This window comes from Pongo pygmaeus, chromosome 2 (assembly GCF_028885625.2).
Source record: "Pongo pygmaeus isolate AG05252 chromosome 2, NHGRI_mPonPyg2-v2.0_pri, whole genome shotgun sequence".
In the NCBI taxonomy this organism is placed as follows: domain Eukaryota; kingdom Metazoa; phylum Chordata; class Mammalia; order Primates; family Hominidae; genus Pongo; species Pongo pygmaeus.
This window is the reverse complement of record NC_085930.1, coordinates 113,158,156-113,185,985: the sequence shown is the minus strand read 5'-3', so window position 1 is coordinate 113,185,985 and position 27,830 is coordinate 113,158,156. Positions and strand designations below refer to the sequence as shown.

Sequence of the window (27,830 nt, the reverse complement as noted above, 5' to 3'; positions counted from 1 at the left end):
TATTCTCATTTTTCTGAGATGTCTCAGTTACATGTCTATGTGTAGATATTTTTCATTCATTGTCCTAAATACTTTGTTGGTCCTTCCTTCTCTATGTTGCTTTTAAGGAGATAGAATATTTTACCAAGTTATAAACAACAGTGCACATTTACAAAATCCTTAGCTCATCCTTAGTTCTGTGGTGTGAATTGGGCCCCTTTTTGTTTGCTTCCCCTTCTGCCAGAAGTTGAGTTTCATCTTTGTCTGCTTTTCTAGTCTAGTTATCATTCATTCTCTTTCTGCCTTCTAAAATTCTGTTTATACCTCTAGTTGGCTTTGATTCTTCTCTCTCTCTCTTTTTTTTTTTGAGACAGGGTCTCACTCTGTCACCCAGGCTGGCGTACAGTGGTGCAAACACAGCTCACTGCAGCCTCAACCTCCCCAAGCTCAGGTGATCCTCCCATCTCAACCTCCCAGGTAGCTGGGACTACAGGCATGCAGCACCACACTTGGCGAATTTTTGTATTTTTTGTAGAGAGGGGGTTTCATCCTGTTGGCCACATCGCCAGGCTGATCTCAAGCCATCCGCCCGCCTCAGCCTCCCAAAGTGCTAGGATTACAGGCGTGAGCCACTGTGCCCGGCCTGCTTTGACTCTTCTCTTGGGCTATTATGTTACTATCACTTTAGTGGGGTTAGGGAGAGAGTGAAGATCAGTACAAAAGTGTTATTCACCATGTTTATACAGATGTCCCCTGTGCATGTGCACACAAAACCCACACTGGGGAAAGGAGCCCAGAGGAACAGATGGGCACACAGAGCAGGGCACAGTGGAGGCAAACAGAGATCAGCAGATGAAAATAGAGCTGTTTTCTGGGGATGACCACAAAGGGGTGCAGTGACCCTTGGACTCCCCTGTTGGTGCGGGCAAAGATGGCTGAGAGCTGGCCTCATGGTGGAGTGCCGGATAACTGTCCTTGGCAATACCACTAGACCCAGTAGATCTCTGCCCCACTACTTAGCCTGGTCCTCTGCCCTCACGCAGGGTTTGAGCAGGAACTTGTTGTTTTAGGAACCAGTGACCTTTGAGGATGTGGCTGTGTACTTCACCCAGAATGAATGGGCCAGCCTGGACTCTGTGCAGAGGGCCCTGTACAGGGAAGTGATGCTGGAGAATTATGCAAATGTGGCTTCCCTGGGTAAGACATTTCTTCTTGTTTTTGGCCTCTGCCCTTTGAGCGTCCTGGCTTCTTTATTCCTTAGAACTTTGTGGGGTTTCTTTTTTTTCTTTTCTTTTTTTTTTTTTTTGAGACAAGAGTCTCACTCTGTCGCCCAGGCTGGAGTGCAGTGGTGCAATCTCAGCTCACTACAACCTCCACCTCCCAGGTTCAAGCGAGTCTTCTGCCTCAGCCTCCCAAGTAGCTGGGATTACAGGTGGGCGCCACCATGCCCGGCTAATTATTGTATTTTTAGTAGAGATGGGGTTTCTCCATGTTGGCCAGGCTGGTCTCAAACTCCTGGCCTCAAGCGATCCTCCTGCCTCAGCCTCCCAAAGTGCTGGGAAGACATGTGTGAGCCACTGCTCCTGGCCGGAGAACTCTGGGGGGTTTCTAATAACTCTGTTGCCCTGAAGGCTGAGCTGCCTGGAGGTTTCTGGGTGGAGAGAGCCCTGCGTTCCCAGGTTTTGAAATCAGCTGTCCCTCCAACCCTGGGAGGGGCTGTACCCAAAACATGGGAGGGAAAGGAGCTCTTGGGAGCACCGCAAAGCCCCTTGTGTCTTCCAAGTTCTCTGAAGAAAACTTGAGATTCCGTTATGTGAGTGTGGGATTATTCTGGGACTCTGTGCCACTTTGTGGAAAATTTCTGTCCTCCAGCAGCATAGATTAAGTTTCTCCCTGACTCACCTTGTCTCTCACTACCTGGCTCAGCAGATAAAGATAAAGGGGGCTGCGAGAGGATCCTGGTTCCTGATTCCCCTTACCTTTTCCTGTTTCTTTCTCCCTGGGCAGCATTTCCATTCACCACACCTGTTCTGGTCTCCCAGCTGGAGCAAGGGGAACTGCCATGGGGCCTCGATCCCTGGGAACCTATGGGCAGGGAGGCTCTCAGAGGTATCTGTCCAGGTGAGCATGAGAACCCACTAGCTGCCTTTTTGGATTGGCTTGCTTTCTTGTTTTCACATTTCATTGTGCAAGAAGTGTTTCTTCTCTTGGGAGACTGTTTTTGTTCCTGTGGAATCATTACATGTGATTCTCTGAGTTCATGGTGGTAGCCTACCTCAACTGGGGAAGGGCCAGTCTCTTTTAAGACAGGAATGACTGTAAGATTTCTTTGCATATTCGTCTTTGCCTCTCCTCCTCACAATCTGCCAAGGGAGACTGTCTGATTGGGCAGCACTTAAACCAGCTCATTTCTTCTCTGTCACATGAAAACATTTTATTTTTCTGCCAGTTTGTTTTTGCAAAGATGAGGATGTCAGCCACCTTTGGAGGAAAATAGGCTTCTGGCAACATGGCTGGCCATCTGCATATCATAGGCTATATTGTTTAAGCACTGACTTAAATAATAAAAAGTTTGTTTTTATAATGCAAATTTTCAAATATATGCAACCACCAGCATAATGCACTCCATGTATCCTTCATCCAGCTTCAACAGTCACCAATATCCTTTGATTCTTATTTCATCTTTCCCCCACAGATACTTAAAAAAATTTCTGAAGCAAAATTTATTGTAAATTAAAGGTGAATAACTTCCTCACTTCGATGGCTATTGATATAAGAATTAAAAATAGGCTGGGCATGGTGGCTCATACCTGTAATCTCAGCACTTTGGGAGGCCGAGGCAGATGGATCAGTTGAGGCCAGGAGTTCGAGACCAGCTTGGCCAACATGGCGAAACCCCGTCTCTACTAAAAAAAAAAAATATATATATATATATATATATATATATGGCCGGGTGTGGTGGTTCATGCCTGTAATCCCAGCACTTTGGGGGGCCAAGGTGGGTGGATTACCTGAGGTCAGGAGTTCGAGACCAGCCTGGCCAACATGGTGAAACTCCATTGCTACTAAAAATACAAAATATTAGCATGGACGTGGTAGCACATGCCTGTAATCCTAGCTACTCAGGAGGCTGAGGCAGGAGAATCGGTTGAATCTGGGGAGTGGAGGTCGCAGTGAGCTGAGATCGCACCGTTGTACTCCAGCCTGTGGGTGGCAAGCCACCCAGGTGCCAAGGCAAGAGACTGAGGGCACAAACTGTTCCAGTATAATAAAATATATAGAATAAGAATAATTATACTAGAAATAGATTATAGATATGATTATATATTAATATTATTAATCATTAGTTTGTAGCATTACTCTTTATTCCAGTATTATAATAATCTCTGTTCTACAATTATAACCTAGGAAAAACCAGGCCATACAGAGATAGGAGCTGAAGGGACACTGTGAAAAGTGACCAGAAGACAAGAGTGTGAGTCCTCTGTCAAGCCCGGACAGGGCCACTAGAGGGCTCCTTGGTCTAGTGGTAATGCCAGTGCCTGGGAGGGCACCCGTTATTTAGCATACCTTGGTCTAGCGGTAGCGCCAGTGCCTGGGAAGGCACCCGTTACTTAGCAGACCGGGAAAGGGAGTCTCCCTTTCCCCGGGGGAGTTAGAGAAGACTGCTCCACCACCTCTTGTGGAAGGCCTGACATCAGTCAGGCCCACCCGCAGCCATCCAGAGGCCTAACCATCTCCCTGTGATGCTGTGCTTCAGTGGTCACACTCCTGGTCCACTTTCATGTTCTGCCCTGTACACCTGGCTCTGCCTTCTAGAAGAAATAATGACGTAAGCTGTCCCCTCTCTCTCTCTCCACCTCGGCTACCAAATAGGGAAGGGCCCCCTGTCTGGTGGACACGTGACTCGTGTGACCTTACCTATCATTGGAGATGACTCTCACTCCATACCCTGCCCCTTTGCCTTGTACACAATCAACAACAGCACAGCCAGGCATTCGGGGCCACTACCAGTCTCCGCATCTTGGTGGTAGTGGTTCCCCGGGCCCAGCTGTCTTTTCTTCTATCTCTTTGTCTTGTGTCTTTATTTCTAAAATCTCTCGTCTCTGCACATGAGGAGAAAAACCCACAGGCCCAGTAGGGCTGGACCCTACACCTCTGTCTCAAAAAAAACCCAAAAACATCAAAAATTAGCCGGGTATGGTGGTGTGCACCTGTAGTACCAGCTACTGGGGAGGCTGAAGCATGAGAATCGCTTGAACCCAGGAGGTGGAGGTTGCAGTGAGCCAAGATTGCACCACCACACTCCAGCCTGGGTGACACAGCGAGACTCTATCTCAAAAATACATACATACATACATACATACATACATAAAACATAGTATATTTTTTAATCTTTCTTATTCTGCTTCACCCCTTCTCTGCTTGTGAAAATTTTCTGTGCTCTTCTGCAGAGAATGCCCATTACTGATCCACTCCCAAGTCTTGAGTTTAAGTTGTACCTTTCTGGATGTGACCTCAGGACCCTACGTCATCTGAGTAAAAATATTTTCTGAACAATTTTTTGTGAATGCATGCAGGCTGAAGATTTTATTTAGTCTGCAAAAGGTTTTGATAGTGGAGGGAATATTTCTCTTTGGTTTTCCCTTATTATCATGTGAGTTTAGTAGTTCACTTTTCAAACTGTTGTATTAAACAAATGCACAACCTATGAGACCTTTTAGGAAAAATGGCAAGCATTGTTACCAGGCCCTCTTTGGGACTTACATTCACTCTTGGAAGAGTTCTTCACATTTCCAGTGCTTTTTGGTTTTAAAGGCAAGCCTCCAAACCTTCCTTTCTCCTGGATGCTGTGGTGGTTGCCATGCATGGCGTCCTCAACCACTGCATGGGAGCCTGCTGCTTTACTAAAGCCAGCTTGATGGTAGAGATCAGCTCTCTTTTCAAGGTTATGACATGCATGATGTCTTTTAACAAGCATCTCTTAAGGAATCTCAGCCTGTGGGACCTGTTGTAGTACTTGAGCTGCTCAGCCTGCCCCTTCTCTAATCTCGGGAGTCTTCCTCTCACTTATGGATTTCCATTTGTTACTTTTCTATGTTTGCGTCTTTATCCACCTCATTCATTTTTCTCTTAGTCTTTCTGCCCTAATTAACAGTCTTTGCAGTTTTCTGATTTTCACACTGTTTATGGGAATGCCTCCTGTCCTTGCTTGCTTCCCCTCTCATAGAGTTTTCATGTCCCTTGCAGGGCTCTGTTGTGTGGTGATCTTAGGCAGCCATCTTGTGAGCATATTAGAAAATATCCATATACTCAGGGCAAATTAGAACCACTTGATTCTGTTTCTTCTTCAGCACAGATATTGTGTGTGTGTGTGTGTGTGTGTGTGTGTGTGTGTGTGTGTGATATCAGGGACTGACACTTGTATTTTCTTTTTGTGATAGGGGATGAGGCCAGAACTGAGAAGGAAGGATTAACTCCAAAGGATCATGTGTTCAAAGAAACAGAGTCCTTCAGACTGATGGTGGGGGAGCTGCCAGGGAATGTTTCCCAGCACCTTGACTTTGGGAGCAGCCTAGAGCAGCCCCAAGGTCATTGGATAATTAAGACAAAGTCAAAGAGGAGACATTTCACAGATACCTCAGCCAGGCACCATGAGGCCTATGCAGTCAAGAATGGAGAGAAGTTTGAGAAATTAGGAAAAAATATTAGTGTCAGCACACAACTCACTACAAATCAGACAAATCCTAGTGGTCAGATATCTTATGAATGTGGACAATGTGGCAGATATTTCATTCGAATGGCAGACTTCCACCGACATCAGAAATGTCACACTGGTGAAAAGTCTTTTGAATGCAAAGAATGTGGAAAAGACTTCAGATATAACTCATTACTTATTCGGCATCAGATAATTCACACTGGAAAGAAACCATTTAAATGTAAAGAATGTGGAAAAGGTTTAAGTTCAGACACAGCCTTGATTCAGCATCAGAGAATCCACACTGGAGAAAAGCCCTATGAATGTAAGGAGTGCGGGAAGGCCTTCAGTAGCAGCTCTGTCTTCCTCCAGCACCAGAGGTTCCACACTGGGGAGAAGCTCTATGAATGTAACGAATGTTGGAAAACTTTCAGTTGTAGCTCAAGTTTCACTGTCCATCAGCGAATGCACACTGGGGAGAAACCTTATGAATGTAAAGAGTGTGGAAAACGATTAAGCTCCAACACAGCCTTGACTCAGCATCAGCGAATTCACACTGGGGAGAAGCCCTTTGAATGTAAGGAGTGTGGGAAGGCATTCAATCAGAAAATAACCCTGATTCAGCACCAGCGAGTTCACAGTGGCGAGAAACCTTATGAGTGTAAAGTGTGTGGTAAAACCTTCAGCTGGTGTGGAAGATTCATTCTGCATCAGAAACTACACACTCAGAAGACACCTGTCCAAGCATAGGGCTATCCATAGTTAGGCCCACTGTGCCTCTCCTTTTTTCTCTTTATTTTCATGCTTTTTATCAGTGTCCTCGCTGTCCTTCCTGGGTAGACACTTGGCTTTCATCATGAAATCTTCCTTAAGTTTTTTGAACCTGTTTCCCCAACATGAAGTCTCTTCATGGTTAGAGAAGACCAAAAAACAAACAAACAAACTTAGAAACAAAAGGAAATGTAAGTTAAAGGATATGCTGGGTGCCCAGCAGGATGGATTCAGGGGAAACCTACATTAAGGAAAATTGCTGTGAATTATGAAAACACCAAGTTTGAATAAGAGGATCATGGATTAAAAATGAGACCCTAAAAAGTTTCTAGAGAGAGAAAACAAAAGATCAGAAATGAAAGTGGGGCCAGGCGCAGTGGCTCGTGCCTGTAATCGCAGCACTTTGGGAGGCCGAGGCGGGTGGATCATGAGGTCAGGAGTTCGAGACCAGCCTGCCCAATATGGTGAAACCCTGTCTCTCCTGAAAAAAAAAAAATACAAAAATTAGCCAGGCATGCTGGTGCATGCCTGTAATCCCAGCTACTAGAGAGGCTGAGGCAGGAGAATCACTTGAATCCCTGAGGCAGAGGTTGCAGTGAGCCGAGATCACACCACTGCACTCCAGCCTGGGCGACAGAGTGAGACTTTGTCTCAAAAACAATAAAAAATGAAAATGGCATTAGATTTTTCAACAGCAACCTTCAAAGTCAGATGACAATGTGTATGCCTTCAGACTTCTCATGGAAAATGTTTTCCCCTGCAATTCTATACTCCAAAGTATAAGTATAGAATAAACGCATTTCAGACCCTTTAAATCTGAAATCTTTATCTCCCATGCATCCTTTCTCATATGTGCAACACTACACAAGGAGTAAACCAGTAAATAAAAAGACAGATATATGGATTCCCTATTGCAGTCCGTATGTCAGAAGTCTCCTAAATTCAAAAACGGGCCCTGTCCATGTGGAGCCAAATGCATCTTGGAAGACATTTCTAGTAGGGTGCAAACTTCCAGAGACTTATCTCAGGTTCAGTGTCCACCCACCCTACTTATTCTTCAGTTTGTCTTCACTAGACAGTTGTAGTCTGTGCCTTTGCAAAAGTCAGGATGTATATAGTCTTTGAGTCAGGTGCAAGGCACCATTTGTCTTAAATTTATTCTTATTGCTGTTTCAAGTGACCTCAAAGCAGGCAGCATTTTCTTGCAATTCCATCTAGTTATTTTTTATGATCATGGAAGAACCTACCATTATTGCTGTTATCTGTGGAAATGAGGGAAGATGTAAATGTGTTAGGTTTTAGCATCCCCTCTGGCAGCCAGCTTGATTTTGCCCATTGCAGGAAGCAGAGAGTAGTGATTAATAATACAGAGCCAGGCAGACTTTGGTTTGAGCCCACGTGTTTGTCCTTGGTTAAGTTACAAAAACTGCACTAGTTTCCTTATCTGTAAAATGAGGATGACAGTTAATCTACCTCATAGGTTTGTGTTGGGGATTAAATGCATTAATACTTGTAGAAGTGTTTCAAACAGTGACTACATATAATAAAAGTATTACCTATTATTGGCCGGGCGCAGTGGCTCATGCCTGTAATCCCAGCACTTTGGGAGGCTGAGGTGGGCAGATCATGAGGTCAGGAGATCAAGACCATCCTGGCTAACACGCTGAAACCCTGTCTCTACTAAAAGTACAAAAAATTAGCTGGGCGTGGTGACATGCGCCTGTAGTCCCAGCTACTTGGGAGGCTGAGGCAGGAGCCCGGGGAGGCAGAGGTTGCAGTGAGCCAAGATCATGCCATTGCACTCCAGCCTGGGCAACAGATTGAGACTCCATCTCAAAAAAAAAAAAAAAATTATTACCTATTATTATAATCCTATTGGTAAGTTTTGACTTATCAATATACTAGTGAAACAATTATCACAGTTCAAGATAATAATCAGCCACCACCCCAAAACTTTGCTTGTACCCCTCCATAATCCCTTCCTCTTGGCCCTTCACAGGCAACCACTGGTTTGCTTTCTGTCACTTGGATTAATTTTCCTTTATTTTTTGGTCTGGTGTCTTTCACTCAGCATAATTACTTTGAGATTCACCCATGTTGTTGCATATATATCAATAGTTCATTCCTTTTTATTGCTGAGTAGTATTCCACTGTATGGATATGCCATAATTTGTTTATTCATTGACCTGTTGATGGCCATTTGGATTGTTTTCAGTTTTTGGCTATTACAAATAAAGCTGCTATGAACATTTGTGTCCACATCTTTGTAAGAATATATGCTTTCATTTATCTTGATACCAGGAGTGGAATGGCTAGGTCATTAGGTAGATTGGTATAGATTAAATGTTTTAAATTTTTATTAGATTTTTATTTTTTAGAGGTTGGTGGGGGGCAGTTCTTGCTTTGTTGTTCAGGCTGGACTCAAACTCCTGGGCTCAAGGTATCCTCCTGCCTCAGTCCCTCTGTCCTACTCTTAGTAGCTGGGACTACAGGTATGCACCACCATACCCTATTTAACTTTTTGAGAATCTTCAAAACTGTTTTACGAAAGAGATTGTGCCATTGTACATTTCCACTTGCATTGTATGACAGTTGTACTTCCAATACATCTATGCCTACACTTGATGTCAGTTTTTAAAATTTTAGCTATTCTAATTGTTTAATGCTATCCCATTGTGGTTTTAATTTGCATTTCTCTAATGACTATTGTGCTTATTTGTGTTCCATATAACTTATTTGATGAAGTGTCTGCTCATATTTTTTGCCCATGTTTTTATTGTGTTGTTTTTGTTTTATTAATCTTCGAGAGGTCATTATTTATTGTGGATACAAGTCTTTTTCAGATATGTGATTTTTAAATATTTTCTTCTAGCCTGTGGTTTGCCTTTTCATTCTCACAACAGTGTCATTTTTTTTTTTTTTTTTTTTTTGAGATGGGGTCTCACTCTTACCCAGGCTGGAGTGCAGTAGCACCATCTTGGCTTACTGCAACCTTTGCCTCCCAGGTTCAAGTGATCCTCCCACCTCATCCTCCCGAGTAGCTGGGATTACAGGTGCACATCATGACAGTGTCTTTTAAAGAGCAGAAGACATTAATATGCATGAAATCCAATTTATCAGTTTATTTTTTATTTTTAAATAGAGATGGGGGTCTCACTATGTTGCACAGGCTGGTCTTGAACTCCTGGGCTCAAGCGAGCCTCTTGCCTTGACCTCCCAAAGTGCTGGAATTATAGGCGTGAGCCACTGTGTCTAGCTTGTTTTTTTTTAATGGATCATGGTTTCAGTGTCAAATCTAAGACATCTTTGCTGTACCCACATTTGCAAAGATTTTTTTCCTAAAATTTTCCCTTTAAAAGTTTTATAGTTTTTTTGTTTGTTTGTTTGTTTTTTTGACAGAGTCTCACTCTGTTACCCAGGCTTGAGTGCAGTGGCAGGATCTCAATGAGTGCAGCTTCGGAGGTTGCTCACTGCAACCTCCACCTCCTAAGTTCAAGCGATTCTCCAGCCTCAGCCTCCTGAGTAGCTGGGATTACAGGCATGTGCCACCATGCCTGGCTAATTTTTGTATTTTTAGTAGAGATGGGGTTTTGCCATGTTGGCCAGGCTGGTCTCGAAATCCTGACCTCAAGTGATCTGTCCACCTTGGCCTCCCAAAGTGCTGGGATTACAGGTGTGAGCCACCGCACCTGGCCAAACGTTTTATAGTTTTAGGTTTTACATTTAATTCTATCATCTATTGAGTTAATTTTTGTCTGAGGCATGGATCCAAGTTTTTTTCTTTTTCTTCATATAAGTATCCTATTGTAGCACCATTTTTTTTTCTTTTTTAAGAGATGGGTCTCACTATGTTGCACAAGCTGGAGTGCAGTGCTATTCACAGGCATGATTACAGTGTACTGTACCTTTGAATTCCTGGTCTCAAGTGATCCTCCTGCCTCAGCCTCCTGAGTAGCTAGGACTACAAGTCTGTGCCACTATTGCCTGGCCTGTAACACCATTTTTTGAAAAAAGTTCCCCCACTGAATTGCCTTTGTACCACTGTTGTGAAGCAGAAGTCCATATATGTATGGGTCTATTTCTAGATTCTGTTCCATTGATCTGTTTGTCTGTCTTGATGCCATTAAGGCACTGCCTTTATTATTATAGTTATCTAATAAGTGTTGAAATCTAATAAGTGTTGAAGTCATATTCTTTGTCAAGGTGTTTTGGCCGTTAGAGGTCCTTTGCATTTCCATATGAATTTTAGAATCAGTTTTTCAGTTTCTACAAAACACCTCCTGGGAGTTTGATTGGGATTGCATTGAATATAATGATCAACTTATGGAGAATTGACAAATATATAGAGTCTTTTGACCCATGGACATGGTAGATCTCCCCATTTATTTAGATATTTATTAATTTCCTTCAACAATGTTTTGTAATTTTTACTGTGCAGAGCTTTCACACTTTTCCTCAGATGCATCTAAAAATTTCATCTTTTTCATGCGTAAGTACTTAATAACTTATGATACTTGTAATAATAAACAGTAAATTTCCAGTTTTTGCTGACGTATAGAAATTTAATTGGTTTTATTTATTAACCGCGTATCCTGCAACCTTGCACAACTCACTTATTGGTTCTAGTAACGTTTTATAGATTCCATAGGATTTTCTAACATTGAGAATCGTGTTTGCAAATAACAGTTTTACTTCTTCCTTTCAAATTCTGGATGGTTTTTTATTTCTTGCCTTATTATAGTGGCTAGTGGGTGGGGATAGTGTGTTTTTAGGGAGAGCTAATCTCTCTGGCATTGATCAGGTGAGAGACATTCAGCTCCAGAGACTTTAATTTTGCTGTTATGTGAACCGACTCACAATTGCAAAGTCTGAAGTTTCCCATATCTTTTGGTTCACTTTGCCCTTTAGCTTCCTCTAGGCAGCACTGCCTATAGTTTGTTTCTGTTGAGGCTGTTCTGGAAAAGAATGGGCCTCTTGTAGCATGGTCCCAATTTTCTCCTCTGACTGCTCATGATTCCTGTCATGGTTCCAACCTGGGGATTTTAGGCACTTAGCCTTGCCTACCAAAACTTTCATCTCTTCTCTCTGCACCATAATACCAAATGGAGGAGTTACATGTCCAATCTTGTTCCCTCTAGTTAGTTCAAGTTAGAACTAATTGTAATAACTGTCTTATACTCTTTAGAGTTTGTGGTGTAAAAATGTGTATGTGTATGTACACCAATATATGTGTGTCCATTTCTCTAGATTCATGGTAGATACTCTTTTTGATAGGCTTAGAGAAGGGGCAGTATATAAATATATGTTCTAATGCTATTGTTCTTGGAAATCTAATTCATCTATTTAAAAGAATTGTGCTTCATAAATGTTACAATAAAAGTACTATAGATGATAGAAAGGACCATTTCTGTGGTAGGTAAAAAATGTGTTTAGCCAGCTCCCAAAATGGTCCCCAGTGATTCTCATTCTGGCATTCACACCCTTGTGTATCCAACACTGAATCATGACTGGCCTGTGATGATAGTATATTGAGGAAATGACAGAGTGTGACTTCCAAAGCTAGGACATAAATGATATTGCCCCTTCTGCCTTGGCCTCTTGGGTTGCTCACCTGAGATGGAAGTGGAAGTCTGCTCCTGTGTTGTCAGGAGACTCAGCCATGTACAGATACCCGGTGTGCAAAGGGAGGTTTCTTTTTCTTTTCTTTTCTTTTTTTTTTTTTTTTTTTGAGACAGTCTTGCTCTGTATCCCAGGCTGGAGTACAGTGGCGGAATCTTGGCTCACTGCAACCTCCGCCTCCTGGGTTCAAGTGATTCTCCTGCCTCAGCCTCCCAAGTAGCTGGGATTACAGGTGCCCGCCACCAAGCCCGGCTAATTTTTGTATTTTTAGTAGAGACAGGGTTTCGCCATGTTGGCCAGGGTGGCCTCAAACTCCTGACCTCAGGTGATCTGCCTGCCTTGGCCTCTCAAAGTGCTGGGATTACAGGTCTGAGCCACTGCACCTGGTGCAGGAAGGGAAGTTTCACACTAATAGCTGGCATCTATGTGCCAACCATGTGAGTGAGTTACCTTTGGGGCAAATCCCCAGCCTCAGTCCAACTTTCAAGTGACTGCAGTCCCGGGTGACACCTGACTAGACCCTCATGAGAGATCCCAAGCCAGTACCATCCGGCCAAGCCACTCCCGAATTCCTCATCCACAGAACCTTTTTTTTTTTTTTCCTTTTTCTCTTTTTAGGACTGACTGACCTATGTTCACTGATTCATAGAAACTGTAAGAGATAATAAGTGTGTTTTGTTTTCAGCCATAAGGTTTTAGGGTGATTTGTTATGCAGCAGTAGATACCTAAGATACTCTCCATAATAGGACTTCATAAGTCAGTCTAATTCTTAAGAAAGGAATAGCAAATCCAAGAAGTGGGACCCCTGTAATAAAGCAATATATCTAGATATCCAGGATCATTTTTTATCTTTTAGTGATGGGAGACCAATTCCCCTTTATAGCATGGAAATGCTTGGTGGTGAGGAGCCTGGTATCTGGACCTGTGTTCAGGAGAAGTATCAGCGTGATCAAGGTAAAACAAAGTCTGGGCCGGGCGCGGTGGCTCACGCCTGTAATCCCAGCACTTTGGGAGGCCGAGGCACGCAGATCACAAGGTCAGGAGATCGACACCATCCTGGCTAACACGGTGAAACCCCGTCTCTACTAAAAATACAAAAAATTAGCCGGGCGTGCTGGCGGGCACCTGTAGTTCCAGCTACTCGGGAGGCTGAGGAAGGTGGAAGGAGAACGGCGTGAACCCGGGAGGCAAAGCTTGCAGTGAGCCGAGATTGCGCCATTGCACTCCAGCCTGGGCGACAGAGCGAGACTCCGTCTCAAAACAAACAAACAAAAAAGCAAAAAAAAAAAAACCAAAAAAAAACAAAACAAAGTCTGTCCATCTTAGCAACCACTTTGATGCTGGAGAAAGGCTCCTGTCCAGAAGGAAGGGAACAGTAGTGAGGTACTTGCCAATGAGCTGGGTAGAGCTGCCACTGGCTGGCTTCGGGAAGTGTTTATCACTGACTGGCTCATGTTCAGAAGCTTGGAGTGAGGCTGTTGCATACTGGTTGATTTTCAGAGTACGTGTACTGATCTAAAATTATGTAAATTAATGGCAAGTACTTGTTAGTGACTTGGGACTTTGGTCAAAAAACAGTCTTCTCCTTTCCTGAATACGAAAAATAAGTTCTTTTAATTAGCAGCCTCCCCACTTCACTGTTTTTTCTTCCTGCAGTCCAACTAACAGAACAGACCATAAAGGATTGTCCAGATCATTATTTGTGGAAGTATGAGATATATATATTTCAGCTGGTGTTAACATTTATTTAAGTGCCAGTTACTGAGCAGAAAAATAGCTGTAACTACGAGTTTTTGTAATTTATTGGAAAAAGCTAAATATAAGACATTTAGGGTGTCCTGCCAAAGTCAACACAGGACAAGATCATTTAATATAGGACATGTCTTGTGTATACAGGATGCCTAGCAACTGTATGTAGCCACGGGTGTTCTGGTTGTTAAATGAATCTGTCCTAAAAGGTTCCACGCACATCTAGGTCCTTGGAAGGGAGAGGGCTAAAACGGTGAGTGGAAACCATGGTTTCCCTGAGGACTGCCCAGCTGAGGACCCAAGCAAGATCCTGGGCTTGGGCCTCTTAGAGATGACAAAGCAGGCGCCATTCTCCCCTCACCTACACGGCCCAGGCTTCAGGTGAGCCACGGGGTGAAGGCGGCCAACAGCTGAGGCGCAGCCCGTGAACTGGGGCCCCACTTGTGCCTAGAGGGCGAGGTCTAAGTAGAGCCTGGCTGCATCAGTCCGTGACACTCCAGCCCGAGGCGATGCCGACGGCTGCCGGAGAAAGCCGGGCTTAGAGCGCCACAATTCCACGCCCACCGCCGGCCTCTCAGCCCAGCCGGTCGCCGCAACCTCGCCTCTTTCGCAGGGCGGGGCCAGCCATGAGAGGCGGGGCGGGTCTGGCCGCGGGGCGACCGAGATGGCGGCCTCCGGGGGCCTAGAGGGACCCTGGGCACACACTCGCCTTTCCGGCTCGGCGTTTAGTTAGTGACCAGCTTCTCCGTGTTCTGCAGAGCGTGGGTTTCAGCGAGTTCTACGTGCCAGGTCCGCCCGGTGCCGGCTTCCTCGCTGCCGCTGGCGGCTCGTCAGCCCCCACTACCCCTGAACTTGGTCCCAATGGCGGCCCGCCCCTCCTTCACCCGGACCGTGGGCATCTGGGCCTCGCCGAAGCCGCCAAGGTGGCTGCTCGGGCTTCTAGAGCCCGTGTCCAGCCCTTTGCCACCGAGGCCTGATCCTCTTTTCTGCCCTAACGAACTTGCCCTGACAGCCTCTCGCTCCCGGTACTGACGTTTCTGATGTTTGGGGTCGCCTGCTTTCTTGGGTGGAGTGTTAAGATCCCGGTTGGGTGGGGTCTCCGGTCAGCATCACCCACTGGGACGCTGAGTATTTTACCCTTCATCCGCATTCAGCCACCCCAGTCCCTCTTCTCCTGAGGTTCTTTCTTTTGGGTCAACGTCATCGTCCCTGTAAGCATTCTGTAAAGACTCTCTACGTTTGTAGGGACCCAACACAATAAGGACAGGGCTCTTGGGTACCTCAGTTTACCCGTACGAATGGGCTCAAAGAAGCTCTTCGGACTGAGCAGGCAGGTGGAAGATTGTCCTGAAGACCAGGCAGAACAATTCATAAGAAGTCTGGGGCTATCAGCGTGAGAACAATTAGAGGGAGTCCTAGTAGAATCTCCGTGCATCCAGTGCTGGAAATGTGGAAACTGGGAGGGCCATAGGTTGCCGTAGGTGGTGGACGACGGGGTCCTTAGCACTCATGGCTCTTTTTCTCTTAGCTCCTGAGGATCTTGCTTGTCCAAACCCAGAAGAAAGTGCATGAAGCCAGGGGACATCCGCCATGCTCCAAACAACTTGGCCTCAGGTGAGCTGAGCTTCTTTCAGTTTTTTTGTTTGTTTTTGTTTTTTTACTCACATTAGCTATCAGATAATCAGGAAAGGATGAGGAAGGCCTAACTTGGCCAAGCTGTGTTTTCCCCTTTGTATCTATCTCCAGGGCTATGGCAGATGTAAATATGTGCTGGGGAAATAAAAGTTTTGTGTATAGAGAGTGGTGAGTTTGGATGTATAGATTTAAATGGAAGAAAGGGGACCTATACCAAGAAATTCTTTCTGAATGTGGAAATCCAGATCATGTTCTAGAAATTAAAGTCACCTACTGAAATCAGACTCTTTTTTTGTGAGACGGAGTCTCGCTCTGTCACCCAAGCTGGAGTGTAGTGGCACTATGATCTCGGCTCACTGCAGCCTCTGCCTCCTGGGTTCAAGTGATTCCCATACCTCAGCCTCCTGAGTAGCTGGGATTACAGGTGTGCGCCGCCACGTGTGGCTAATTTTTGTATTTTCAGTAGAGACGGGATTTACACTACGTTGGCCAGGCTGGTCTGGAACTCCTGAGCTCAGGTGATCCGCCCACTTCGGCTTCCCAAAGTGCTGGGATTATAGGCATGAGCCACTGCACTAGCCTGAAATCAGAAATTCTTTATTGGAGAGATTGCCCACAAATTGTATTGTATGTATTCCAGAGAGACTAGTATTGTTGCTTTAATATACGTTTTCTAAATGCTAGATGCAAGGACTCTGAAGTTGGAGAGAAAGCTGGATGTACTCTAGAAACTGGAAGGGGTCAGAGAAAGTGGTTCAATATGAGATGGAAGAAATAGATACCTGTATTATAGGTCATGGTGAGGACAGTGGTTTCTGTACTGGTTCATTGGGAAGGCACTGAAGAATTTTAAGCAGGGGGATGACATGGTTGGATTTATATATTAAAAAGATTTTCCCAGCCCTTAGTGGCAAACTGACGGTAGAAAGGTGTTGGTCAATTAAGAAGACATTAAGTGTTGTCCTTTTTTTTTTTTGTTTTTGAGACGGAGTTTCCCCTTTGTTGTCCAGGCTCGAGTGCAATGGCACTATCTCGGCTCACCGCAACCTCCACCTCCCATATTCAGGCGATTCTCCTGCCTTAGCCTCCCAAGTAGCTGGGATTACAGGCATGCACCTGTTTTTTGTTTGTTTGTTTTTTTGAGATGGAGTCTCACTGCTACACCCAGGCTAGAGTGCAATGGTGCGATCTTCGCTCACTGCAACCTCCACTTCCCTTGTTCAAGTGATTCTCCTGCCTCAGCCTCCCGAGTAGATGGAATTACAGGTGCCCGCCACCACGTCCGGCTAATTTTTGTATTTTTAGTAGAGACGGGGGTTCTCCATGTTGCTCAGCTGATCTCGAACTCCTGACCTCAGGTGATCCACCTGCCTCGGCCTCCCAAAGTGTTGAGATTACAGGCGTGAGCCACTGCGCCTGGCAAGTGTTGTCCATTTTTAAATTTTTTTTATTTTTGAGACAGAGTCTCACTCTGCCACCTAGGCTGGAGTGCAGTGGCACGATCTCAGCTCACTGCAACATCCGCCTCCCGGATTCAAGCAATTCTCCTACCTCAGCCTCCCGAGTAGCTGGGATTACAGGTGCACGCCACCATGCTGGGCTTATTTTTGTATTTTTAGTAGAGGTGGGGTTTTACCATGTTGGCCAGGCTGCATTTTACTTTTTAATTTAATTAATTTATTTGTATTTTTATTTTCTGGAGCAGTTTTAGGTTCACAGCAAAATTAAATGGAAGGTACAGAGATTTCCCATGTATTCCCTGCCCCTACACATGTATATACAAGTTCTGATAGAAGTTCAAATACAAGTCTGGTATCAGCACAGTACAATGTCAGTGTCTTTAAAAGAATGGAAATGCTTTTTTTCTTTCCTTATACTCTGATATGTCCTAAACAGCATATGCAGTTTGATTGAGAAATAACTTACCCTAAAACTATTTAACACTGGTACTTAAAATAGTTTTTTAGAGCAGTTTTAGTTGATAACAAAATTGGGCAGAAAGCAAGAGTTCCCATTTATCTCCTGCCACCACAAAACACACAACCTTCTTCAATATTAATATTCCACACCAGAGTAACACGTTTATTACAGGAAGTGAACCTACACTGACACATCGTCATCCAAAGTCGATAGTTTACATTAGGGTTCACTCTTGATGGATGACACGTATCCACTATTATAGTATTATGCAGAATAGTTTCACTGCCCTAAAAATACCTTATGCTCCTCTTACCCGTCCTTACTTTCCCCTTAGTCCCATCCCAATTGACAACCATCAATTGATTTTTGTATTCTTTTCATAGTTTTGCCAGTTCCAAAATGTCATATAGCCAGAATCATACAGTATGTAGCATTTTCAGATGGACTTCTTTCATTTAGTGATAATGCATTTCGTTTCCTCTGTGTCTTTTCGTGGCTTGATAGATCGTTTTGTTTTAGTGCTGAATAATATTCTATTGTCTATATATACTACAGCTTATCCATTCACCTACTGAAGAACATCTTGGTTGCTTTCAAGTTTTGGCGGTGATGAATAAAAGCCCCTGTAAATGTCCATGTGCAGGTTTTTATGTGGACGTAAGTTTTGAACTCCTAAATTTAGTTAAGCACCAAGGAGCATGACTGCTGTGTTGTATGGTAAGAGTGTGTTTAATTTGTAAGAAATTGACAAACTGTCTTCCAAAGTGGCTGTCCCATTTTGCATTCATTAGCACCAGCAGTGAATGAGAGTTCTGTTGTTTCACATCCTGGTCAGCATTTGGTGTTGTCAGTGTTTTGGATTTTGGCCTTTCTGATAGGTATGTAGTGGTGTCTCACTGTTTTTATTGCAATTCCCTAATGACATATAATCTTGAGCATAGTTTCATATGCCTATTTGCTATCTGTATATTTACTTTGTTGAGGTGTCTGCTGAGGTCTTTTGCCTATTTCTTAATTGGCTGGTTCATAAAGAGTTCTTTGTACATTTTGGATAATAGTGCTTTATCAGATATGTCTTCTGCAAATATTTTCTCCCAGACTTTAGCATGTCTTCTCATTTTCTTAATGTGTTATCCTTTTAAAATATAGTTTAATTCCCCCTCATTTTGTTTTCAATTGTTTTTTCCAAAACATTGTTTGCTAGTTTTTCACACATGCCTGTAATCCCAGCCTGGATGCCAGGCTGTAAGAATCAGCAGCAGTTAGGGGCTCCAGAGCTGGGTAGATGGGAGAGTGTTGGGGCTCCCCATTTGAAAGTGGAACTCTACTGGCTGAGGGCTCGCCCCTGGCTGTGGTAGTGGATGTTCTTGTTTGAGCAGACCTTCCATGGCACTCAGAGTTGTGGACGCAGGCAGGTTTATCCCTTCCCTGAAGCTCAAGCTGCTCCCTTCTTCCTTCTACTTTTCACTCAGAGATTGAGCAGGAACCTGTTGTTTCAGGAGTCAGTGACCTTTGAGGATGTGGCTGTTTACTTCACCCAGAATCAATGGGCCAGCCTCGACCGTGCGCAGAGGGCCCTGTACGGGGAGGTGATGCTGGAGAATTATGCAAATGTGGCTTCTCTGGGTAAGGCCTCCCTCTGTGGCCCTTTGTAACAGTTTGCTGTCTTCCTCAGATATTTTGGGGATTCTAGTAGCCCTTAGGTTTGATGACTTCAGAGGAGAGTTTTGCAATCACCAGCCTCCAGAAATACTGGGTAGGGAAATCCTTGGTTCTCTTTGGTTTTTGTTTGTTTGTTTGTTTGTTCTGTTTATTTGTTTGTTTTGAGGCAGAGTCTCGCTCTGTCACCTAGGCTGGAGGGCAGTGGCATAGCTATAGCTCACTGCAGCCTCAAATTCCTGGGCTCAAGCAATTCTCCTGCTTCAGCCTCCCAAGTAGCTGGGACTATAGGCATGTGCCACTGTGCCTGGCTTCTCTTTGGTTTTGAAATTAGACTTCCTTATACTCCAGGAACAATGTGGTCCTGGGCCTGAGGGAAAGCATTCTTTCTGGCACCCTAGGTGAGCCCTTTGTTCCTTTGTCCATCCAGTTTTCTGGGGATGTTGGCCCTCCCTTTGTGGAAGGTTCTCCCAGGGGAGCAGTAGGTACATTTTTCCTGAGGGAGTTTGCCTTCTTCTGAGTCAGGGCCAGAGTGCAGTTTCTTTCTGAGGAGAATCATACCTCCTCGGCTTTATTGTGGAGCACAGTTTGGACCTCCTTGTCAGAACTCTCACTTGGTCTGCTGGTGTTCAATTTCTCTCCCAGGTAGCCTGATGGAGGGTGGGCTTAGAAAGATCCCAGGAATAGCTCTGGACATCTCCCCTCAATTTGTCTTTCTCTTTTCTTCATGAAGTAGCGTTTCCATTCCCCAAACCTGCTCTGATCTCCCACCTGGAGAGAGGGGAAGCACCATGGGGCCCAGATCCCTGGGACACCGAGATTCTGAGAGGCATCAGTCAAGGTGAGTATGAGAATCCAGTAGTTAAGTTTCTTGTTTTGCCTTCCTGGTTTACTAGGTAAGAAGTGTTTCTTATGCTGCAGGGAACAAATCTCCCAGTTATTTATAAGTCGATACTTACTGTACTCTCTGACCTCACACTGAGTTCTGACCCTGAGCTTTGAAAGACCGCCTCTAGGAGTACATGGCCTCACGCTGTCTGCACATTCATGTGGCTGTCCTCCAAGGCAGAAAAGCTGTGACCCAGTAGCTCCTAAACCATTTCTTTCTTACTTACTGGTGGAAAAGTTTTAACTGTATGCCATTTTTCATTGCAAAGAAGTGGGGTTTCAGCCAAATTTAAGGAAAATATGATTTTTGGGGGCCAAACTGATTTATTTGTGCTATAGCTATAAATTTTACTTTAGGCCTTCAGTCCTGAAAAGAATGGCTTTAATTTGCCTTTTTAGTATCTAAATCACTTAAGAGTTTCATTTCCCATAATCTTTAGATCTACATTATATTTACCATAGCTGGGACTATAGAGGAAAGGGCTAGGAATATTCTCCCATCATAGCCCCCTACGCACACACATGCATACACACAAACACACGCACACATGCATATGTGCACACACACATCACCTAAAATTTCCCTGAGATGGCTTACCAGTCCTGGAAGGTTTTGTTTACTTGTGTTTCCGTTTCTTCAGAAGAAAATTTTCAAGCCTTCTCACACATTGATGCTTTTGTATATAGTGGTTCCTTTAGCACAGGTACCACAGTGGCTTACAGCTCTCTGATCCAACTTCTGTTCCAGCTGACTTTCTGAAACTAATCATCTTTTATCCCAGAATATTGTGTGGGATATTTAAATATAGGATAATTAGGACATTGTTTAGAATTTGGGGTGATTGCCTGGGTTACAGGTAGGGCACTGGGATCCAGTTTTTTCCTGGTTTGTGTTTCTCAGTCTGCAAGACCTCTTGTAGTGCTGGAGCTGCTTCTCTATTCTTCCCAGTCTCTCATTCCTTTCTCCTCTTCTGGGTTTCTGTCTCTAAACATTTTTCACATTTCTTGCTGTTCTTTCTTATTCTCTCCTTCTTTTTTCCTTTTTGTCCCTCCTGCCTTCTTTCCTTCTCATTCTTGATTCTCCTTCTTCCCATTTCACCTACCTTAGTTCAATTTTCCAGCCTTCCTCGTGGGGAGCACTTCCTGGATATCTTTCCTGTTCCATTTCTGTGTCTTTACTTCTCCAATTCTATGTCATTATTTTTCTGTTTTTTTGAGACAGGGTCTAGCTCTGCTGCCCAGGCTGAAGTGCAGTGGCATGATCTCCACTCACTGCAACCTCTGCCTCCCGGGCTTAAGTGATCCTCCCACCTCAGCCTCCCTAGTAGCTAGGACCACAGGTGTGCGCCACCATGCCCGGCTAATTTTTGTATTTTTTTGTGGAGACGGGGTTTCACCATGTTGCCCAGTCTGGTCTTGAACTCCTGAGCTCAAGCCATCCGCCTGCCTCAGCCTCCCAAAGTGCCGACATTACAGGCATGAGCCACCACACCTGGCCTGTCATTATTTTTCTTTGTCTCTCTCATCTTCCTTTATAGATGCTTGTATATAACCATTTCACAGGTATATTTTTAAAAATTACATTCTACAAGAGAAAATTAGGAACACTGGATCCTACTTTTCTTCCAGTTTTGTAACTAGGAGCACTTGTGGTTTCTTTGGTCAGGTGGTGAGTCCTGGATCAAAAATGAAGGGCTAGTTATAAAGCAGGAAGCCTCTGAAGAAACAGAGTTGCACAGAATGCCAGTAGGAGGACTTCTCAGGAACGTTTCTCAGCACTTCGATTTTAAAAGGAAGGCACTGAAGCAGACTTTCAATCTAAATCCAAATCTGATACTTCGAGGTGGAATGAAGTTCTATGAATGTAAAGAATGTGGGAAAATCTTCCGATATAACTCAAAGCTTATTCGGCATCAGATGAGTCATACTGGGGAAAAGCCCTTTAAGTGTAAGGAGTGTGGCAAAGCTTTCAAGTCCAGCTATGACTGTATTGTACATGAGAAAAACCACATTGGAGAAGGGCCCTATGAATGTAAGGAGTGTGGCAAAGGTTTGAGTTCCAACACAGCCTTGACTCAACATCAGAGGATCCACACTGGAGAGAAACCCTATGAATGTAAAGAGTGTGGAAAGGCTTTCCGTAGGAGTGCGGCATACCTGCAGCATCAGAGATTACACACGGGAGAGAAACTCTATAAATGTAAGGAATGTTGGAAAGCTTTTGGTTGTAGGTCACTTTTTATTGTCCATCAGAGAATTCATACTGGGGAGAAACCTTACCAATGTAAGGAGTGTGGCAAAGCCTTCACCCAGAAAATAGCCTCCATTCAGCATCAGAGAGTTCACACTGGGGAGAAGCCTTATGAATGTAAGGTGTGTGGGAAAGCCTTCAAATGGTATGGAAGTTTTGTTCAGCATCAAAAATTGCACCCTGTGGAGAAGAAGCCAGTCAAGGTCCTTGGGCCATCCCTGGTCAGTCCCCAGTGCCCCTCTCCAGCCTTACCTCCTGTTCTTCTCCAGGGATCTTGTTCTGCTTCAGCCGTGGCTGTGCCTTCACTGACCTTTCCACATGCTGTGCTCATTCCTACCTCTGGGAATTTGTTCATGCTGCTGCCTACATCTGGAATACCTTCTTCATCTGCCCAAATAGTGCGTGTCTTCCAGGGTCTTACTCCCACTGTGAAACCTTCCCCAGTTATTCTCACCCCTTCTTCTCACTCCTCATGAGCTTTATCTTGGCAGTCTTATGGCTCTTATGCCTAGCAAATCTCCAGCCTAATTTTATATATTTTTTTGAGACAGGGTCTTGCTCTGTCACCTAGGCTGGAGTGCGGTGGTGTGATCTTGGCTCACTGCAACCTCCCCCTCCTGGGTTCAAGCGATTCTCCTCCTTCAGACTCTCGAATAGCTGGGATTACAGGCGCGCCTCACCACGCCCAGCTAATTTTTGTATTTTTAGAAGAGATGGGGTTTCGCCATGTTGGCGAGGCTGGTCTCAAACACCTGACCTCAAGTGATCCACCTGCCTTGGCCCCCCAAAGTGCTGGGATTACAGGAGTGAGCCATTGTGCCCAGGCTCCAACCTAATTTGAGTTTCATTTGTATTTTTTTCCTCACCTTACATGTGTTACAGCTGTGTCAACATAAACTCCATTATAATCTATATACATTTAAAGACCGTGTTTACATAATCTCTTCTGGGTAGAAAATGGAAATACTTAACCTTTGCATTGGTCCCTTTCAGGCTTGAACAACAGTGGCTGTATCTGCATTGTGGGGTTGCTGGTGGTAGAACACTTTGGTGTTAGGAAAGTTTGGAAAAGAGGATATCCCTGTATTAGGCCATTATGATCAGAGATAAACAGCCTGGGAGAAACATACAAGACCTGTGGCTACTGGTAGAGAATTGGAATAAGCTTCCAACAAAGGACTGTAGAGATGAATGGAGATTGTTTAGTGGGCCCATGGCTAGGTGGGGTATTAATACAGTTGAAGTTATGTTGCCCTTGGCACAGATCTTTGAGAATCTCATACATCTATGCAAAAGACAATGTGAAATAGTAAAAAAAAAAAAAAGTATGTTGATGGCAGTGAGAGTAATATGTCTTTAAACGTGAAGTTTTTTTTCTTTAGTTTTGCTCTTGATAGCTAGATGTTTCTTTTAACTTTTATTTCCTAAGTAAATATACACAAAGGCATTCATCTTTGTTGAATCTGTTGTGCAGATTTTTCTTGATGAGCATTCTGTTTTTTTTTCTTTGTGAGCACTGGCTTCTATATTTTATTTCATATTTATGAATTGTAAATATGAATTTAATGAATTACTAAAGAAATAAAAATAATGATGTCAAGCCAACTCGAGGGGAATCTGAATAAGCCTCCAAAATTGTTTTTTTTTAAGAAATAAAGGGAGCTGTGTAGTGGGTCAGTGGCTAGGCTTATGTGGTAGGTTAGTGAAGTGGAATTTGGGGTTGCTATTGGAAGTGGCCTTGATGAGGATCCTTTACAACTATTCAGAGGACTGTGTGAAGTAATTACTGGAAAAAGAACTTGAATTTTGCATTTACTGGCATTAATGTAAACATTAAGTCCTAAGCATTGATGGAAGGGTCCATACATTTTTTTTTTTTTTTGCTGCTGTTGCTATCTAGATGTTTCTGTATAGCAATTAATAGCAAAACCTTTACATTCTTGGTTTTTAAACTTTACCGTGTGCCTGAATTACATAGTGTGCTTGTAAAAAGAAGAGTTTTCTGTCTTGTACAAATTCTGATTTTGGCTATCTGTGGTGATGGCCAGATCTTTAGCATGGACCATACTCTGAGAGATATGCTTCAAACAGAAAATGCCCACCCCTCCTCCTTTACCCAGCATAAACTCTATGGTTAATTCTTAAAATAATTGCCTTACAGTCTCCGTTAACTCCCTTGCCCTTCTCTTGCTTTGTCATGCTCGCTTGGCAAAACCTCATCTCTGACTAAATGCAGTTCTTTGCCTTCTCTTTTCCTGCACCAAAAGTGATCAGGAGAAAGCATATTACCAGGCTGAATTGTCACTTTAAATTCATGACCAGTAACTTCATGGAGGCCCTTAATGTTTCCTGATGGTCATACTACAATTTTTGGAGTCCACTTAACTCCCCTGCTTTCCTAGGCCACTACTTTATACTTCCTCTCTTCTGTAACTTCCAGAGCATCCCTCTCAGTTCTCATGCTCAGCTGATGGTTATGTTTCTGCCTTTGGCGAGAGAACAGCAAGCTCCAGAAAGTGGCTGCGCCTTCAGCCCCATGCTAGAATGAGAACATATGGAGCCAACTTGAGTTCGGAAGGGCTGTGGCCACCTCGTTTCGCCCATCTACTTTTCAGCTTGCCGTATCTGATTCTTCACCACCATATTCTCAGTCACTTCCACTAAACAGTGCCACTGTTTTAAGGTTCTGTCACTCTCAGTAACCCACTTCTGGTTCCTCATTCCATGTCAGTGATCAGCAGTAGACTGAAGAATCCACCTTAGATTTGCTCCATACTATTAATTAGCTTACAAAATGTCTAAGAGGAGCTAAGCTGGGATGCCACATAGGCAGAAGCCAGGAAAAATGACCAACCACAGAACCAAGTGGTTCCAGTGGAAACTCAGCAGCTGCTGGTGCCTGCTACTGGACTGCCACCCCCATTGAAGAGACTGGACCACCAGGAAGGTCGTTTCACATTCTGTAGTAAAAATACCCCTACAATCATTTTGGTAGGGTCTTCTGTCTTCAGCTAGGGTGTACCTGCTCGATGGGAGTTGGTTATATATGTATGTCCAAGTTGCAGGGGCTTCTGGGAAATACAGTTTTTGAATTCTGCCTGGGAAGAGAGTCATAATATGAAGAAGTCTGAAAATGGGGAACGGATTTTCAGAATATGTTGGGCAGCTGTAAAATATCAGATACCCATTATAGGCATTGAAGGTTACCTAAATGACAGAAGGATGCACTATATTCATGGGTAGGAAAGATTAGTTTCATCAAGATTTCAATTTTTATCAATTCATAAATTAAAAACAATATCAAAATTCCAGAGGGGTGTGTGTATAGAGAGGCAAAGGACACAGAGTAGCTAACCCAGTTTTGAAGAACAAGATGGGGGGTTTTATGCTACCAGATATTATATACAATGATCATCAAACACAGAACAAAGCAAAAAACAAACTCACCAAACCCAAGTTGAAACAAAAAAAAACCCCACACTGTAATAGTATTATTATTTTTTAAGATGGGATCTTGCTCTGTTGCCCAGGCTGGAGTGCAGTGGTGCAATCTTGGCTCACTGCAACCTACACCTCCTGGGTTCAAGTGATTCTCTTGCCTCAGCCTCCTGAGTAGCTGGGATTACAGGTGTGTGCCACCACGCCCAGCTAATTTTTTAATTTTTAGTAGAGACAGGATTTTACCATGTTGGCCAGGCTGGTCTTGAGCTCCTGGCAGCCTCAAGTGATCCACCCACCTCGGCCTTCCAAAGTGTTGGGATTACAGGCGTGAGTCACTGCACCTGGCCTGTAACATGATTTGCTGAAATTTTTAAAAATCTAAAATAATGTACTGTTTAGAAATATACATATTTTATACAAAATTACAAAGAAAGCATAGAGAGGTAAGCATTAGTGGCACAGCTGAGAAGATATAAAAGGTGGTTCTGTCTCTATCCTGTCTCCTTTATTCTGCTACTGCTCTCATTCTGTCTCATCCCAGGAATCCAGTCCCAAGTGCTGCCTGCCAATTGTCCAATACCCTCCACCTTTGCCACTTATTTCTTGTTGTAAAACAGATGTTTATTTCTAAAATATAATGAATTAATGATTATCAAAGTACAGTCATACCTCATTTTATTGCAGTTTTATTGTGTTTTGTGGATATTGCATTTTTTACAAACTGAAGGTTTCTGGCAAGCCTGTGTTGAGCAAGACTATCAGTGCCATTTTTTTTCAACAGCATGTGCTCACTTCATTTTTCTGTGTCTTACACAGAAACTTACAATATTTCAAACTTTTCATTATATGTGTTTTGGTGATTAGTGATCTTTTATGTTTCTATTGTAAGTGTTTTGGGGTGCCACAGACTGCATCCATGTAAGACAGTGAGCTTAGTTGATGTGTGTGTGTGTGTTCTGATTACTCCACTAACTGATGGTTCCCCATCTCTCTCCCTCTTCTCAGACCTCACTATTCTCTCAGACACAACAGTATTGAAATTAGACCAATTGATAACCTTAAAAACACCTTTAAGTGTTTAAGTGAAAAAGTCACATGCCTCTCACTTTAAATCAAAAGCTAGAAATGATTAAGCTTAGTGAGGAAGGCTAATGTCAAAAGCTGAGATAGGCCAAAAGCTAGACTGCTTCTGCCAAACAGTCAAGTTGTGAATGCAAAAGAAAAGTTCTGGAAGGAAATGAAAAGTACTACTCCAGGGAACACATGAACGATAATAAAGTGGCCGGGTGCAGTGGCTGACACCTAGAATCCCAGCACTTGGGGGAGCCAAAGTGGGAGGATCTCCTGAAGCCAGGAGTCCGAGATCAGCTTGGGCCACAAAGTGAGACCCCTGTCTCTACAAAAATTTAAAAATTTAGCTGGGTGTGGTCGTGCATGCCTGTAGTCTGATCTACTTGGGAGGCTGAAGTGAGAGGATCCCTTTAGCCAGGGAGTTCGAGACTGCAGTGAACTATGATTGTGCCACTGCACTCTAGCCTGTGTGACAGAATGAAACCGAAAAAAGTGAAACAGTGTTATTACTGATATGGAGAAAGTTTTAGGGGTCTGGATCAAACCAACCACAAATTCCCTTAAGCCAAAACCTAATCCAGAGCAAGGCCATAACTTCCATTGTATGAAGGCTGAGAGAAGTGAGGAAGCTGCAGAAAAGTTTGAAGCTAGCAGAGGTTGGTTCATGAGGTTTAAGAAGTCATCTTATCATAAAAGTGCAAGGTGAAGCAGCAAGTGCTGGTGTAGAAGCTGCAGCAATTTATCCAGATCTAGCTAAGTTAATTGATAAAGTTGCTACACCATGAGATTTTCAGTGTATTCCAAACAGCCTTCTTTTGGAAGAAGAAACCATCTAGGACTTTATGGAGAGGAGAAGTTAATCCCTGGCTTAAAAGCGTCAAAGGACAGCTCGTCTCTCTTGTTAGGGGTTCATGCAGCTGTTAACTTTAAGTTGAAGCCAATGCTCATTTACCATTCAGAAAATCATAGGGCCCATAAGAATTACCCTAAATCCACTCTGCCTGTGCTCTAGAAATGGAAGATCAAAGCCTGGATGACAGCACATCTGTTTACAGCATGGATTACTGAATATTTTAAGGCCACTGTTGAGACCTATTAAATATTAGGAAAAAAGAATTCTGTCAGGTGTGGTGGCTCACACTTGTAAT

At 43.7% G+C, this 27,830-nt stretch overlaps 2 protein-coding genes across 16 annotated transcripts in view; both read left to right on the top strand.

The window, feature by feature from the left end:
• The window catches only part of LOC129033625 (zinc finger protein 620), a 47,375-nt gene extending 36,376 nt beyond the window's left edge, over positions 1–10,999 (top strand). For 4 of the 5 annotated variants that reach the window (XM_054482424.2, XM_054482423.2, XM_054482425.2 and 1 more), the window contains 3 exons: positions 1,050–1,176; positions 1,987–2,100; positions 5,424–10,999. In XM_054482424.2, the coding sequence (XP_054338399.1) occupies positions 1,050–1,176; positions 1,987–2,100; positions 5,424–6,427 (1,245 nt within the window). In that variant the 3' untranslated portion in view covers positions 6,428–10,999. The remainder of the gene's footprint in view (positions 1–1,049; positions 1,177–1,986; positions 2,101–5,423) is intronic. The other variant, XM_054482426.2, reaches the window with a different exon arrangement.
• A 3,379-nt stretch (positions 11,000–14,378) lies between these two features.
• ZNF621 (zinc finger protein 621) lies at positions 14,379–27,016 on the top strand. 11 transcript variants are annotated; one of them, XM_063661272.1, is made up of 6 exons: positions 14,422–14,606; positions 15,346–15,431; positions 17,928–18,029; positions 18,872–18,998; positions 19,765–19,872; positions 21,586–27,016. In XM_063661272.1, the coding sequence occupies exons 2-6, from the start codon at positions 15,408–15,410 to the stop codon at positions 22,644–22,646; spliced, it is 1,422 nt and encodes a 473-aa protein (XP_063517342.1). In that variant the 5' UTR covers positions 14,422–14,606; positions 15,346–15,407; the 3' UTR covers positions 22,647–27,016. The 11 variants fall into 11 exon arrangements, with proteins under 11 accessions (XP_054338408.1, XP_063517342.1, XP_063517341.1 ...); XM_063661271.1 differs by having other exon boundaries at positions 14,422–14,842; XM_054482433.2 differs by lacking the exon at positions 17,928–18,029 and having other exon boundaries at positions 14,379–14,842.
• The last annotated feature ends 814 nt before the right edge of the window (positions 27,017–27,830 follow it).

Coding starts and splice junctions, on each gene's coding strand:
- ZNF621 (XM_063661270.1), top strand. CDS start 18,734: ATGTTCTTGTTTGAGCAGACCTTCCATGGCACTCAGAGTTGTGGACGC. Junction 18,999..19,764: donor TGCAAATGTGGCTTCTCTGG/GTAAGGCCTCCC, acceptor TTCTTCATGAAG/TAGCGTTTCCATTCCCCAAA. Junction 19,873..21,585: donor TCTGAGAGGCATCAGTCAAG/GTGAGTATGAGA, acceptor TTCTTTGGTCAG/GTGGTGAGTCCTGGATCAAA.